At 46.8% G+C, this 15739-nt stretch overlaps 1 protein-coding gene across 1 annotated transcript; it reads right to left on the reverse strand.

Annotated features, from left to right (window-relative positions):
• Positions 1 to 6873: 6873 nt before the first annotated feature.
• Positions 6874 to 14059, reverse strand: LOC135898691 (uncharacterized). Its single transcript, XM_065427787.1, has 2 exons — positions 14005 to 14059; positions 6874 to 7645 (listed from the first exon to the last, which is right to left on the reverse strand). The coding sequence occupies exons 1-2, from the start codon at positions 14033 to 14035 to the stop codon at positions 7107 to 7109; spliced, it is 570 nt and encodes a 189-aa protein (XP_065283859.1). The 5' UTR covers positions 14036 to 14059; the 3' UTR covers positions 6874 to 7106.
• Between the last annotated feature and the right edge of the window lie 1680 nt (positions 14060 to 15739).

Here is a 15739-nt window from a genome sequence, read left to right on the forward strand (position 1 = left end):
TAACAATCACAATAGGTACAATTACCCCCATGTATTTCTACTCTTAGGTGGGCGAGGAACATACCTAGTGTGTCCTTACTGCATGGGTCTGTAAGGCACGGCATGTTAGCAGCATGTCTTTTACAAGTCCAACTGAGATATAACTTGAACAGGAAACTTACACACGTTCCCATATTCTGTGTTTTACCATTGCTATTATTCTACCAAGAGCTATCACACTTGAAAAAAGCAAAAAAGAAAAAAAATATATACCGATATTTATGTTTCCCGTCGTATACCTGCACAGCGAATGCTTTCATGCTTACTTTGTGGGGCCAGTTAAAGGTTACGGTATACGCGCAAGAATAAAAGAAAAGGAAGGCTTGCTGTCGATTGTGCGGCGGCCTGATAGTGTGTCGTATATACACGACGTCGATCCGCAAGCATCGGATGAATCCGCGTCCGCGCTGGCTTTGTCTTCGTTCTCGTGACCTCGTTGGACGTCCTTCGTTCCGAGCTTTCGCTCGCATTCACTGCAACGGCCGCCGCCACTGCGGTCTTCTTCTTCCCAGGAGCAGATGGCCGCAGTTGCCACACAGCACTTCCTCGAGAGTCCTGGAGACCCGGAAAGGAAGATGGCGCGCCCCGATAGCGGCGGGCTCCCTTCCTGAAGGAAGTGGCTCCTTCTACGGCTTTTGTTTTCAAAGGCTCCCGCGGCGCTGGCTGTGGCGACGGCGACGGCGACGCTTTCAGAGAGAGAGAGAGAGAGCGAGACAGCGGGAGAGATGCTGATGTCGCAGCGAGGAAAGTGAACTTCACTCTGCCACGGACAATTAGCGTTCGGAAAGAAGGAAAAGGCGATTACGCTAAAGACGCAGCGACCGCTGAAGGGCTACTATATCTCTGTCCATTTTGAGGCACTTTATCGCGGCTTTGAAACCGGCCGCAGAATACATCCACGAGAGACGACGCGCTCGTGAGTTGGCTTTCCTCTTGCGGCGTGCCTTGTGGATGGGTTGAGGATGCGAGCTGCATTCGTGGGAAGTAAAACGATGAAGTCGACCGTTCGCGCACCTATATGTATACCTCCATAAATACGTGCAAATGCGTGGCGCAGGCAAACCCACGCTTGTTGGTTGTGAATATTGAGAGAGAAAAGAGGCCACATTCGCTGTCGATAATTTTCTGGCATAGCGCGCGTTGATTGGGGAAACCAGTATAAGTGGACGTGACACCTTTATGCACTGTTTGGTTCGTTGCTCCGCTGCGCGTCGAATAGTCCTCGCTTCAGTTGCTTCAGCGAGGTGTACCATACAGAAGTGAAAGGACCCTTGGAAGTATAACTGACCGCGCATACGGTCCCAGCGCTCGAACGACGAGACAAAAGAACGTGTACCCACGCAGACAAACGTTGTACGTTGCGTCTCGTGCACGCAGGCCAAGAATTTATACGTTCGTCAATGCTAGAAATGAGCACGTGAATAAGCTGGCCCCTTCCGTCGATAATCGGCACCTGGGGCCGAATTTACAAACCGTTTCGCTCGTAAGTGTTCTTTGCCATTGGCCAGTAGCATTCGCTAATATGTCCAGCATCAGGATTAGCTAGAATTTGCTCTTATATGAACAATTAAGCATAGGAGCTTTTTTGGAAATCCTGGCCCTGTTCCTTTAGCTTCAACGGTATTTCATCTCTATAATGCCTCTTTTACTGCGACAGCAGTTAAAAGCTCGCAATTATAGGTCGACACGCCGCCGCCGACGACGGAGTCGTTATCGCGTGGTCGTCTTCCGGCCGCCTCCTCATCGTTCGGTTTCTTCGTAGGGCGAAGAAAAACGAAACCTCGCCCATCTGTCTCGATTTGGATTCTGATGTTCCTGCGGCAATATGCAGTTAGGAGGTGGACGCGCTGACCACTGCTCTGTGGCGTAGGTTTGGTGCCTGGTAACATGAGCGGGCTTTTGCACTCCACGCAGGCTCTGATAGCAGTGGCGCCTGTGAATGCGTTTCGGCGGCCACAACAAACAACGTAGCGAAGAAGGACGGCGTTGTCTGCTTGACTAAGAATTTGTTCTTCGGAAGATGGTGCCATGTGCCGGGGCTACCTCCTGCCACCTGATCCTCGGCCTATCACCCGTAGTGGGTACGGGCCATGGCAGAGGATCATCATCATTATTATGTGTTGGGGCCAAACAAAGTTTTTAGGTCTTTTGAACCTAATTTAAACAAGTTGGGGCCAAAACAGCGACGGGAATGACCCTGTCCGCTGACACAGGTCGTTGCTGTCGTATTGAGTTCAGAGCTGGAGGAATCGCTGAAGTCAGCTGATGCTTCTCTTGTTTTTTTTTTTCAGTGTCACGTTACAGATATGCGCTTGTCACCCTTGGTGTCCACCTTTATGAACATTTTGCCACGTGCTTCAGCTAGACTTCCATTACTCTCAGTATTGCCGGAGTACAACTTTTCAGTGATATTGTGACGGGGCGCCAAATAGATGAAGAGTAAAACAAAGTTTGTGTGCGTAGTATCTACAGATTGAAATAGTCAAAATGAGGGGCGAAGAGCGATCACGTGCAACGTCCCGGCGATCGTCGTATTCTGCGCTCACTATACAGAGAAATGGTTCGTAAAAATATTTTATGCAAGTGTATTCTCCAAATCATTTTGATGTGCCTCATAGCACGTGCATTTGCTCGCCCAGATACGAACACATAACTTCGATTCTTATTAAATACTTCAATTGTGAGCGTAGCGCCAGTGTTGTCTGCGTCATTTCGCACCTTGATATTTTCGCCATGTTTATTTCTACTTACGATCAGTTACAATCTTGTCCCACTTTCGGTTTTGATAATGTCGAACGAGCATTTTAAATGACAAATGAAGCCAACCACCATGGATATCCGCTAGCTTCAGTTACTCGTAGCGGACGGAGACGCACCAGTTTCAATGTATATATATATCAGGCGTCACAGGTGTCACGTGGTCGTGCAGCATCGCTAATTTTATTCTAGCGATCAGCGTGGGCCACACAGACAGTTGTACGGCATAAACAAAAGATCAGAAATGAATACGTAATGGGAGAGTACTATAACAACAGCAAAGACACGCACAGTTCAACGCAAGGGTCAAGCCATCTGTGACTTGAATAGCGAACAAAAGACAAGAGAAAACAAATAAAGGAGAAAGAACGGCGATCCACAGTATGCATGTACAAGTAAACTTTATTTGAAAGCAACTAAATTTCATTCCAAAGTACTTGTTCACGTAATATTACACCCTCAAGAAAACACGTATGGGGCAAAAGGTCTGCTTATGCAAATCCATGCACTAAGAGCAATTGAAAATCTAATCGGGTAAGCTTTGTACTCAGTTTACTATCTCATGACTGTTTTGGCTCCGTAGCTGGCCTGACGCAAACAGCGCAGCCATGATTGCGAGGTCAGCTATAGCCTTTCTACAAGCCACTGAACTACAGACACATGTCTTTAGAGATGCTGCAACATATATAGTGAACCGGTATACGCACACCGTCTTTTCTTATCATCATAACTCATCATAAACTTTCTTCCCCGTGTCCCTTTTCCCCAGAGCAGAGTAGCAGATTACAGCAAGCTGTAGCTCAGGCCGCCCTGTCTGCCTCACTGTAAATAATTTACAGTGAGGCAGGCATAATTTACGGATGGCTGACTTATGCAAGCGCTACTCCTTAGGTTACATTTGGAACCTTTCTATGATTTCTCTGATGAGCTAGTCGATATTGTTAGACAATTTTTAGTAGTTGCTATTATTGAATAAGAGTTTACAATCACAATTTGAATAGCGCTGTGTCGAACGTGAATTTGCGCGTTGTTCTTTAAGGAGCTCTTATACTCAAGCAATCTGATGTAAGTGCATCGACGAGCTTGGCGCAATGTAAGCATGTTTCTATGAAAAATAATTTCTGCGGAAGCCCGCAAAGCGGAGGAACCTAATGAAAGAGAATATTTGACATCAACTCGATTTGTAGCTTTTCTCAAAAAGACAGCTTCGAAGTTGAAGAAAAGTTCGTCCTGGTCCGGGGGAGGGAGGGGGGAGATAAATTTTCTTCAGCTGCGAAGCGTTCTTTCTCAGAAACCTGTATAGGGTTTTGCAGCTTCGTATAGCTACGTGTAGCTTTCTATAGGGTTTGTAGCTACCTCTGTAGCTTCGGGCCACCAAACGGGTGGAAAGTAAAATTTTCTCTTTCATATATTTAGACGACAACGATGAATAACTCACAGCAGTAGAAAACTGTACAATCGGTGTTTTGTGCGTTATCTTAACTGCCCGGAATTATACCGTTCAGACTAAAGTGAGCAAATTGCTTCGGCACAAGTGTTCATGAAAGAGCACCTCTCACTCACATGATGCAGAGCGTATTGCGAGCGCAAGCCGTTAATAAATGAAAGAACTGCGTTAAACAAACAGCGTGACCAAAACAGCAGAGACATGATAGAAACGTTCCAGATAACATTAACGAGCGACATGCGCGTTTGCCAACCATTCGTTATGCTGCAGCAGCGAAAAACGCTATTCATGCTGGAGCGGGAGGCGCTGTCAGGTGCGTTTTGATTGCCTTTTCGGTTGCTTCTTGTGCCTCGCTTCGCATAATAACTAGATAATCTCTTTGCCAGGTGTGTCTGTTTGAATTTATATATTATGAATGTCCACTTTAAAATAAACTTTAGTGGTGAATGCAATGGTGTTCCGCGTCGTCGTCTTTTCTCTTTTTGTCCCTCTGGTGTGTGCGGCTTAATTCATCGATGAATCGTTGCCGGCTAGCCTAAATGTCAGTCCTGAAAAAAAAACAAAAAAAAACAAGCAAGCAAGTTCTTCAGAGAGATGACGTCAAGAAGCCAGGGACGTATGTTGTGCGCCAGCTGCTCACGAACGAACGCCGCATATATTTAGCATCCAAACATGCAAACCGGAAAGAAAATGAGACGTGGGTGCTCTTTAGACAAAACGATATAAGTGAGTATATTTGCATTGTCAACATCAAAGGTACCTGTAAATATGACAACACGGAGGGCTTTTCAAGAAATTTTCAGTCACGGTTGACTACAAGAATAACGTTAAGCGGCGAGTGTGACAGACTGTATACTGCTTCACCTAACTTTCTGCCACATACGTACGCGTCTCACGGTCGGTCAATCTTATAAAATTATTATTGTTATGATACAACAGAAGCTAAAGAGACTGGCAGCGCAATGAAAACGTCGAGGTACCTCTGGGTTCTTGATGCGATTTGCTTTCCACCTTGCTCTATTGCAGGCCTGCTCTTGTAAATACACTTGGAATAGTCTTTGTCGGTGTTTCTCCACGCATAACTTTAGCTTTAGAAACAAGAATGGTTTAGTAAGTTGATAGAGTTTCGAAACAGCTCTTTAGCTCGGAACTTCACGGGAGCTCTATGGCAATTTTGTGGGGATGTTTGTCCGCCTAGTAGGCCGTCGTAGTTGATGCATTACCGCAAGGCGTGTGACTGGTCAGCTGAACTCGTAGCACCTGGCAGTGCTCGATTAAAGTGAACAAATTGAACATGTGAAATCTACGTTTGCACGAAATAGATACCTCGGCTACGTGAGGTCTGCAAGATTACTCACTTTATTCATTTTTGTTACAGAGGGAAGCTCTAGAACTGGCGACAAAAATAAATAGATTTTTTGTCCTCTTTCTTTTTTAGACGCACATGGGCAATGTTTTCGAAAATGTATTTGTTGCGGACTTGCATAATTGTAAGGCTGTTACTTCAAAAAGATTTAAATTTTTCTGATGTTCTCTGAGACGTATATAGATGGCAGCCACGAGACATGGTTTCCCTCAGCCATTGGAATTCGACTTTTTCTTTTAAATACTGCAAATTTAATTTCAATTCTCAAATTTATGGTTGCCTGTAGAGAAAGTCACCGCATTCAACATATATTTCAATAAGAAAATTTGAATTAGGCCTGAAAAGAATTGCCTCCTAATGCACAGCGATGACAGTCAAGTCAGCTAGCAAGTAAACACCACTGGCGAAAATTTTGAGCACGGATCTGAGATGTCACGTAAGAGATATTTCGTCGCTCCACACTAAGCGGCGTTTGGGCGGGACGTAAAAGATTTTCTGCTGCTATCATTTTGGAACGGTGAAAACAACTTTAAGCTAGGATATGAAGCATTACGCAGATAAATAAAACCAAATTGGGACATTTTCATCCCCTGAGCTCATTCCGAAATAGACGGCGGCTACACTGCAGGAGCTCACTTTGAACAACAACAAAAAATATAAATTTAAGGAATTCGCAACGACTAGCATGTACCGAAGTTCGTAAAGATAACACAGGTCAGCTACTGCAATTTTGTCGCCTGAGTTTTTAAGAACAAGTTATAGAACTGTAATCGTCTACGCATCCATTGCTTTTTTTCTGTAGTACGAAATGATATTCGCTGACAAAAATAACGGCGGATGCAAGCTGTGGTCCTAAAGAGCAAGAGTTGTGAACATGAGCTCTTGCGCGCCAAACGCAGTGCGCAACCAAAAGGAGAGCTCGTGCGTAAGAGAACCGAGAGCAACATTCTCGGGAGGAAATACACGTGAGTCGAGCAGAATTGACAGCTGAGGACTGACTAGCCGGGTTATAGGAAAAATGGTTCAGTGTTAGCATGTGACCATGATTGTTGGTATACGGTGAACTCACTGATCGGGTCTGTCTATAAACAGCAGAGAGTCGCAGCGGACGGTGAAAACCGAAACCCAGTCGCACACTACGCGATCAGAGTCACTGCGCATGCGCGGAACCACGTCTGAGAAACATTCGCCTGTGTACACCTAGAGTAAGTACCAAAGGCCGAACTGATCAACAGACTGTCAATCTGCCATGCCTCTCTGCTAGTCTCGATAGAGCGGGTCATGCGCACGTGATAAAGGTGTGAGAGACGTGTCTCTGCAAGCGTCGTCTTGAACACATGTAGCGCAGTAGCAGGGAAGTACAACATCCGCGCGGTTATCGGAAGTGCTACGTCAGCGCAATCGTCGGGAAGAATATGAGATAAACGCAATTTGATATGGCGCTCAGCCGCCTCGCAGCACCGGCACGACCCGCCTTCTCCGGCATACAGTTGCTGACTATGGTTCCTTGACTTTTCCGGTATCACCAGGAGAGGCCTTGGGGCTCTCTGTGGACACGACCTGCTTGGCTGGCGGTTCCTGTTGGTTGGACTCTGCCGTGGGCTTGGGTTCTTCCGGTGGCGGCGGTGGCGGGGGAGGTGGTGGCGGTGAGGGCGTAGGCGAAGATGGGGTCGGTGTAGACGACGGCACCTTCGGAGGCCACTGAGGCCTCCAGCCGTGCCTGCCGTCCAGCGGGATCCACAGCGGCTTCCAGCCTCCTCCTCCGGGGATGCCGCCGCCCGCGCCCACCAACGTGGGCCCCACGTGCCAAGGCTGGTGCACCCGGCGGGCCGCCACGAAGCCGTGGTTGTTCCAACCGGCTGGCGACCACGACGGCGGCGGCCTAGGCAGCGGCGGCGGTGGCAGGTGCCGTCCTCGCTGGACGCCGTTGATCCAGCCGTCGTCGGCCGCCTCCTCGGTGCGCCGGATGATGATGATCTGTGACTGCAGGGAAGGAGCCACCAGGGTCGTCGCCGCCACCAGGCACACGGAGAGCGCTGCGTCAAAAGGGATATCGCGCAGTGGTACGCTGTGATTTGAACCCGATGGCCGACAAGCACGATGTGACGTGCTTCTGGAAGTGCACATATCTGATCAGGAGGCCGTAACAGTGCGTGCCTTCTGATGTAGTTTACTGTCACTAGAGCCAATACACGACGAAGAGTATTAGGAACTCGTGCCCTCCTCACTTTTTGTATCCTCAGCAAAGGATTACCTGCTACCTCGATCAGCACAAATCAATATGGCATGCAGGAAATACAACTTATAGGCTAGTCTAAAGTAGGCAACTATTATATGACAGACGAACTATGCATTAATTGTATTCAATTGTCTTCATATTGATCAACTGCTCGGACTGAGACTTTGTTTGGTGTTCAGGCTCTCCGAGCAACTAAGAAGGGCACACCGTGACATATGCGCATGCCATGACACTGGATACTTAAAGATGTGCTTCGGCTTCTTCTAAGGTTCTTTTACACTGTTATGCAGGGTAAAAAATGTGAATGTTGAGCCGTGTGGATCAACGTGGAATGGATGGCGCGCAGCCTGTTACGCTCCGTGTCAACTTTCTCCTGTTATTGGGTGCTGTTATGTTACCAGATCGAATGTGACGGGCCTCGCACCCTACAGCGTTTTATAAATGGCGCTGAGACGGAGTAATTATCAATTTGTCGCCAACTTTTGCAAGAATACAGGTCCGCCTGCTGCAAGCAGGCGGACCTCTTCTTGACGTGATGGTCCAATGTCTGCGGCACTTTGCAGCTGAGCACGAAACTTTGGTTTTGATCACCGGCCGCGATGGTGCATGACTGCGCGACGCAAGAACATTTGTGTGCTTATGTTTAGGCGTACGTTAATGAATCCGAAGTGGTCAAAAGCGCGTGTTTAAGTCTGCACTACGGCGTCTGCCATAACCCTGGTGCTGCTTTGGGACGTTAACCATCATAGGCTAATCAATCAATCAATCAATCAATCAATCAATCAATCAATCAATCAATCAATCAATCAATCAATCAATCAATCAATCAATCAATCAATCAATCAATCAAAATTGTTGCGATGCCAAGAACGCGAATCGCTCTTTTGTGCACAGGCGCTGGACTGGCAGCGCGCGGGCTGCAGGCGCTTTACCAAATTTATTTCGTGAGTAGGTCGTAGCTTGCTTTGAACGACAAGCGGTGGAGTATGTTTAAAATGATTTTACAGCGAAACTCTCTCGCCCTCCTCTCTTTGCAATTACCTATGAACAATAGGCTGCCGGGTCAGCGCTGCCGTGGATCGACAGTCTCAGAGGTCATGCGCTAGCACATTAGTGTCCGTAAGAAACACGCGGTGGCGCCACGCATCCGAATGCTGACAGTTTTGCGTTGTGCTTCGCCGCAATGCACCTGCAATAGGCTGCCGGGTCAGCGCTGCCGTGGATCGACAGTCTCAGAGGTCATGCGCTAGCACATTAGTGTCCGTAAGAAACACGCGGTGGCGCCACGCATCCGAATGCTGACAGTTTTGCGTTGTGCTTCGCCGCAATGCACCTGCGAAATGCGGCGAAGATTACGTTAGCGTCCGATCGCCCTCCTTCTTTTATTATACGCAGGTGACTGTGAGAGGGGTGGCAAGGATAGTTGCGACCTTTCTGTGATATTTTTTCTCAGGGAAGGACTATGAAAAAAAAAAGAAAGACGGAATAAAATATAAGATCTACGACTATTTGATTTCTGAATCAAATTAGGCGAACGGACACAACGTTCTTGATGACAATGTTTGGAGATATCATTGTCCAACTGCGTCCAGAGATTGAACTGCAATATTAATTTTCATCAGTTGTCGTTCAGCTGCAGTTTTTCGCAAGCGACTGGCGATATACCGGCACAAAATGGAAATTCTGATTCGTTACGCCTTGCTGCATGGCGCTTCGAGAAAATTAATTTTAATTTAGGTACAAATTCGGGGAGATGTCCTAACCCGAATTTAGTAGAGGATTAGTCCCTTCATCTGTCCTACAAGCTTAACTCAAAAACATATACGTGAAATTACTGGAAGTTGTTGCGTCGCTTGGATAAAAATGTCGTTAGCCAGCTTGAAGTCGAAATTACGCGGCACGTGGACAAACCAAATAGTACCCTGCAATCTCAGTTCTCACGTTGAGGAGGAGGATGGGGAGGAGGAGGATGAGGAGGAGAAAATTAATATCGAAGGCAGGGGTGTCAACCAGAAATGCCTCTGGTTGGCTACCCTACTCTGGGGCACGGGAAAGAGGGAATAGAAATATAAGACAGAGAAGGGGGAGGGGGAGGAAAGCCGTGGTGAGCTCGCACACGTACGCGGAGGCCCTGTTCTCACGTTGAAGATTCAAAAAATATCATGCGCCGCATATAGCGGGCTTGACAGATACAATTATTAAGGCGAAAGCCTTAAGTGCTTCATGGGTCGAAAAATAGGTTGTCCGGCGTTATCGAAAAATTGACCATCCGGCGTTATGGAAACAAAATTCAATGGCACCAGAATTGATGGTGTCACCCACGAGCATTGGCGGGACTCGAACCCACGACCTTTGGTGGTATATATTTAATTAGGGTACTCGAATTCGCGACCTTTGGTGGTAGAAAACAAGTAATAGCAAGTGACAACGCATTCGAATGAGAATGTCAAGTAATTTAATGAATGTCTCGTGAGTGCGAATGCTTTCGCCTTCATCCTCTTAAGCTTTTGCTAAAGTGACCGTCAACGTTTTCACCGTTTTCACAGAAGTTTCTTTACGTATATTAATAACAAACCGTAGTCAATACAGACGTTTGCAGCAAAGAACAGACCTATGCGAGTACTGTCGGCTTGTTCACCGTTATGTGCTGCTGAGAAAGTTCTGGGAAGAATTGGTTACCTTACCCAGTTACCCTGCTTCACTACGATTATGAACAAAGCTAGCAAACATCCGCGCTATTTATCATGTGTGGGACGGGTACGCTGGAGCTTTTTTTTTAAATGACACAATTCCTTTTCCACAACTCGAAGTTACCTTGTGTAAGTAAACTTTCCGGACGGAACAATATATATTGACAATGGGACACTAAGGACCACACTGTATAGGAAACCTTTCGACAGACAGCAATACTTCTTCAATACAAACAGTGCTACTACAGTAAAAAAGTACAGCGTCGGATTACTTTCACTAGCTAACTTCGAGTTTCACCTGCCCGTCAAGCAGCGTAGTCTACTGTCTAGAATGTGGCGTTTGTAACAAACAGTACACAGATGAGACTTGACAACAAATTCATACAAGATTCAACGGCCATCGCGCAGATACAAAGCACAATTTACCTAAAGCCGTAGCCAGCCACTTCAATGAACATGACCATGTATTTGATAAAGCAAGGCTCTATATACTACAGACTAACTTTCGTTCACCTCGCGAGAGGAAATGCACGGAATCCGTCTTCATATACAAGTTCGAATGCCTACACCCGACGGGAATCAATTTGGGACGTGGCAACGTCGAACCGCTAGAAGCTGTAACTTGAACCAGAAACTCTCATATCATTAAGAAAGGAATTGTGCCGCCAGCTAACCTCGATTCTTTAACCTCACCTATTTCTCCATTTCAAGTTGTTCCGCACCGCTTTCCTACCACTCAAATTAGTATTCTATTGCACGCTTTTACGTACATGTCACCTATACGCGCCCTTTTCCCATGTACATCTGCCGCTGTTTCTGATGTCACCTTCCTATATGCTCTGCCGTTATTCTTTCTTTCTTTTTTTCTTTCCTTCTTATTGTTTTAAGGACGCTCACCGACACATTACAAAGTCCCACAGCCAGAATAGCTTCTTCGGAGCCTTGACCCCACCGGGTCGCGCCACTTCTGTGTATCGCCGGGACGACGCCTACGCCGAATTACTGAGGCGAACGCCCCTTGAAAGACCAAGCCACTTCTTTTCAACTATCCCCATCCATTGCCCCCAGACTCCGTGTAACCATCTTAACACCTTAAAGCTTACCCGACGCATTGCCGCTACGCTACTCAATCATTCTGTCAACTCATACCTTTTGTTACTCGCGCACTGACGGGTTGACCGGCTCTTCAAAGACCGCAAAAGCACGCCGCATACGACACCTACGGCTCCTGTTCCGTTCTCTGAAGGCTCCTTAACCTCTTGCTAGCATGCTGCCGGCTTTTGCTACCGCTCGTATAAGAAGAAATGGAGAGAAGGGACGAGAGGCGAGAGAAACAGGAAGAACACACACATACACACAAAAAAAGAGAGAAAAATGTCGAGAAGAAATGAGGGTCGGCACCCATGCGGCATCCTTGGCTGCGATGTATTTGTGCATCGTCGTTCGCGTGGGAGAGAAACTTATGTAAACTTGAAAAGTGTGCATAGTAAATTACTCTTCACCTGGACACAAGAGAGACGCACTTCCTGCACGATCGTTGAAATGAAAATCTCGTCACCACCTGAAAGCCTGCTGCTTCGAACTAATTTGTCCTTGGTACTTCAAAAGAGCACCTTCTATAAAAAAATTATGCTTACGAGGCAAGCTAGCCACGACCAAGTTTTCAGTTCTATGAAAAATAGTTATTTTACCTTGCGCTATCGCGGACTGTCGTTTTGTTCAGTATACATCAGAAGCGCCTTCGCCCGCAGTAGTCTGGTGCCGGGTAACTCTGTTTTGATGCTTTGCGTGAAGTCGCGGTCAAAGTACGTACGGACGTTATGGCGGATTTCGGTGCGGCTAGGCACGAAGTGGGAGAACTCTCGATTCATGAAGTTTCGAGGCCCGTTAAAGAGAGAGAAAAGAAAAGGTGGGGCTGTTAACCAGAAGAGCGGCTGGTTGGTTACCATAAGGTGGGGAATGGGAACATAGATAGATAGATAGATAGATAGATAGATAGATAGATAGATAGATAGATAGATAGATAGATAGATAGATAGATAGATAGATAGATAGAGAGAGAGAGAGAGAGAGAGAGAGAGAGATAGATAGATAGATAGATAGATAGAGAGAGAGAGAGAGAGAGAGAGAGAGAGGCTGTGAATGCGTACCCGTGCAAAGACAGCAGCGCGCAGTCAAATGTGCTCGCGCAAGCCAGTCGTTCTCCAGGAGCACAAAAGTGTATAGGGTTCCCGAATATTTGAAACTTTCAAATAACGAGTCATACGTTGTCCTATTCGATTCGGTCCTTGTATTGACTAGTCACTATTCACAAATACGAATATTGTTTAAGCACTATTACAATTCTTCACATTTCCAGCTGTGCACGATGAATAATGAAGCTAAAGCAAAAAAAAGAAAAGCAAATTTAATCACTGCCACTGTGGACATAAAGAACGGGAAGTAACGTCAGAGCGCTATGTCGCTCTGGGAGCCAGATTTTTTAAAATCTAAATCGCAATCATTTGCCCTCAAACTTCTCTCATACAGGACATTCGACAAAGAATATTCTTTGGTACTATTTATAAATACTGCGAGTGTGTGTTCTCGTGAAATTAGCCATGAATAAGCTCCATTGCAACATCATTTGATATAATAAAGTAGCACCACGTGGCAGCAACCCTTCCTATACTATTGGAAAGGCTTTCTATTCGCGCTGCTATTGCTGTGCTCAACGCGCATTACCGTTCTAGTCTCGAAAGTAAACACGTAATCTAACGGGCTCATAAGAATGCCTTTTAAATCTTCATTCTGAGAATGAACCACCACGCGTGCTCCGAAAAAGCCTTAATATTTGGTTATAATGCTCCATTCGAGCTTTTGATAAAGCTTGCTTCATAATGTGCAGCGTATTGACGGTAACTTGCTAACGTAGCGAATAATGGGATGCCAACAGTGTTTTAATACAATGGTGAAAGTGGCTGTCCATGGACTAATCGATAAGTATGAGCTATATTCGATTCGCTTTTTGGCAGTTTTCTATTCGTATTTGATTCGGTCTCAAAAATTACTATTCGCATATCCCTAAAAAGTGCCTTCGCCTCTTTCTGGGCCAATAATCGATGGGGACGGTGTTCCAGCACCGCCTGTGGGGTCAGTATACAATCTTTTAGCCGCGTTAAAGACATGACGCCGAATCCGAGGTCAATTAGGCCAATACAGAAACATACACGCCGTCTCGAATAGGCGGTGTCGAAGTTTACGACCAGTCACGGCTTCCTCCTAGCAGTAAAAACTAATTTCGAAGAAGGTCATGCTTTTGCTGACTGCACGCGCCGGAAGCTATTTCAGGGCCGAAAATACGCCATGGAAGCCACGTTTTGGACATCGCCGTGTGCTTCTGAGTTGCAAAAACGCCACCACCACCTTGGTAGCGCAGCTTATAAGCATGCACATGTCCGCACTCAGAACGCCGTATACGCCTTACCCCAGCCGGGTGGCGACAGGAGACGGGCCATGCGCGTTGTCCCGGCCCAGGTTTGGTGCACGTGTCTGAAATGAATCGCTTCGGACTGCCCCGTCGGCGGTCGCTTTTATACGAGCTCGTCCCAAATGACCACAGCGGCGCGAACAAAAAGGAGAGAGCCGTCCGCGAAAGGACCCCGATACGCAACGCCAGCGCACGCTTCCCTGATTCGCACACCGCGTATAAACATCTCGGAGCACGCGATCAGAGCCGTATTCCTCAGCTGTGGGACCGAATGCGCCCGGGGTCGTCCGAGCGGGACCGCGCTGAGCTCGGCGTATGGAGTCGCGACGGCGCGCGTCGTGCGTGAGCATTTCCTCCTGTGCGTAGCGGCGAGATTGAAAATAAAAGTGGAAGTACGAGCACGCACGGTCCATGTAAGTACGTGCGCGCGAGAGCGAAAGGACATCGGCCCAATGAGGGAAAGCTTGGAAGGAAAGGTCTCCAGACATGGCGTGCCCGGACGTGGACGCCACATGTACGTGAACTGGGCGCAGAAGTGTTGGGACAATTTGCGCAAGATGCATTTTGTGCAAGTGTCGTTGATCCAAGTGACCGGAAAAAAAAGGAAGGGTCTCCTCTCGCCACAAGAGTGGTTATACATATATTTGCACTTTGTCTGGTCCATGGTAACGCCTTTCCCACTGTGCAGAGCTCTGCACGAAATCCTGCTCCCTTACAGCTCTAGCAGGGCCGGCTCAACCAGACGAGCTTATCTTCGAAAGCTACATGCTCTATACCTCCAGCTGGCATCTCTTGGAGGGGGTTGGGGTACGTTGTGATGCGGGTCCCCAGGAGCCCCTCCTCACCTCCCGCCCTGGATTCACGAGCGGTGTTTGGTTAACAGCGCAAATGCAGCACACGGGACAAAATTACTGTCCTTGTCGCGTATTAGTTTGTCCCATTTCCTGCATTTGCGTCATGTACCTAGGGTGAACAGGAGGATGGTCAGGGGTGGTCTGAAGACGACGGCACGATAACGAGGCCGACGGCATAACGAAAAACTCGGACGGATACAGCAGAGACGAGCGGTTTGGCGGAAAGTGTCATACTGACTTTTTTTTTTTTATTGATATGATATAAGGAGATGTTGGCGCACAATTTAAGGCGCCGGCTACTCCTCATCTCTTGAGTGGTTCCGTCACACATCGTACAGGGTTCAAGGTTACATATCAAATAGTCTGTTCACCCAAGCACCAGGACTTATCACGCAGCGTTTCCACAGGAACACTATGACGTAAGGAACACATGGTACATACAATATACAATGTATATGTCTCCACACTTATGTAGATGAAAGTCTCAAAAGTACAAAAGATATTGCCGCCTAATAACACATTGTCTAGTCAGCGGGTGGTACATACATCGTGTAAATGCATTATCACATACAGTCACAACAGAACAGTCAACATAATATAATTCACAAACAGATGGATATACACAGTGACAATGAAATGAAGAGAACAATGAAAGTGCTAATAACTTCCAGCAATGCCGCTGTCTTCAAGAAAACTCTTTAGTGCTTTTAAAGCGCTCTTCTGCAAGGCCGTTGTTGGCCAAGGGCCCAAAATTTTCCTTAAACTGAAAGGTCTGCGGTCTAATTTAATTAGCACTGATTTAAGTCGGCTTCTTGGTGTGTCGTGATGTGGGCAATCTAGAAGGAGGTGATATATATCTTCGTCTACAAATCCACAAT

Source organism: Dermacentor albipictus, chromosome 3 (genome assembly GCF_038994185.2).
Source record: "Dermacentor albipictus isolate Rhodes 1998 colony chromosome 3, USDA_Dalb.pri_finalv2, whole genome shotgun sequence".
In the NCBI taxonomy this organism is placed as follows: Eukaryota; Metazoa; Arthropoda; class Arachnida; order Ixodida; family Ixodidae; genus Dermacentor; species Dermacentor albipictus.

Coding starts and splice junctions, on each gene's coding strand:
- LOC135898691 (XM_065427787.1), bottom strand. CDS start 14,035: ATGGCCCGTCTCCTGTCGCCACCCGGCTGGG. Junction 7,646..14,004: donor CCTGTCGCCACCCGGCTGGG/GTAAGGCGTATA, acceptor CTTTTGACGCAG/CGCTCTCCGTGTGCCTGGTG.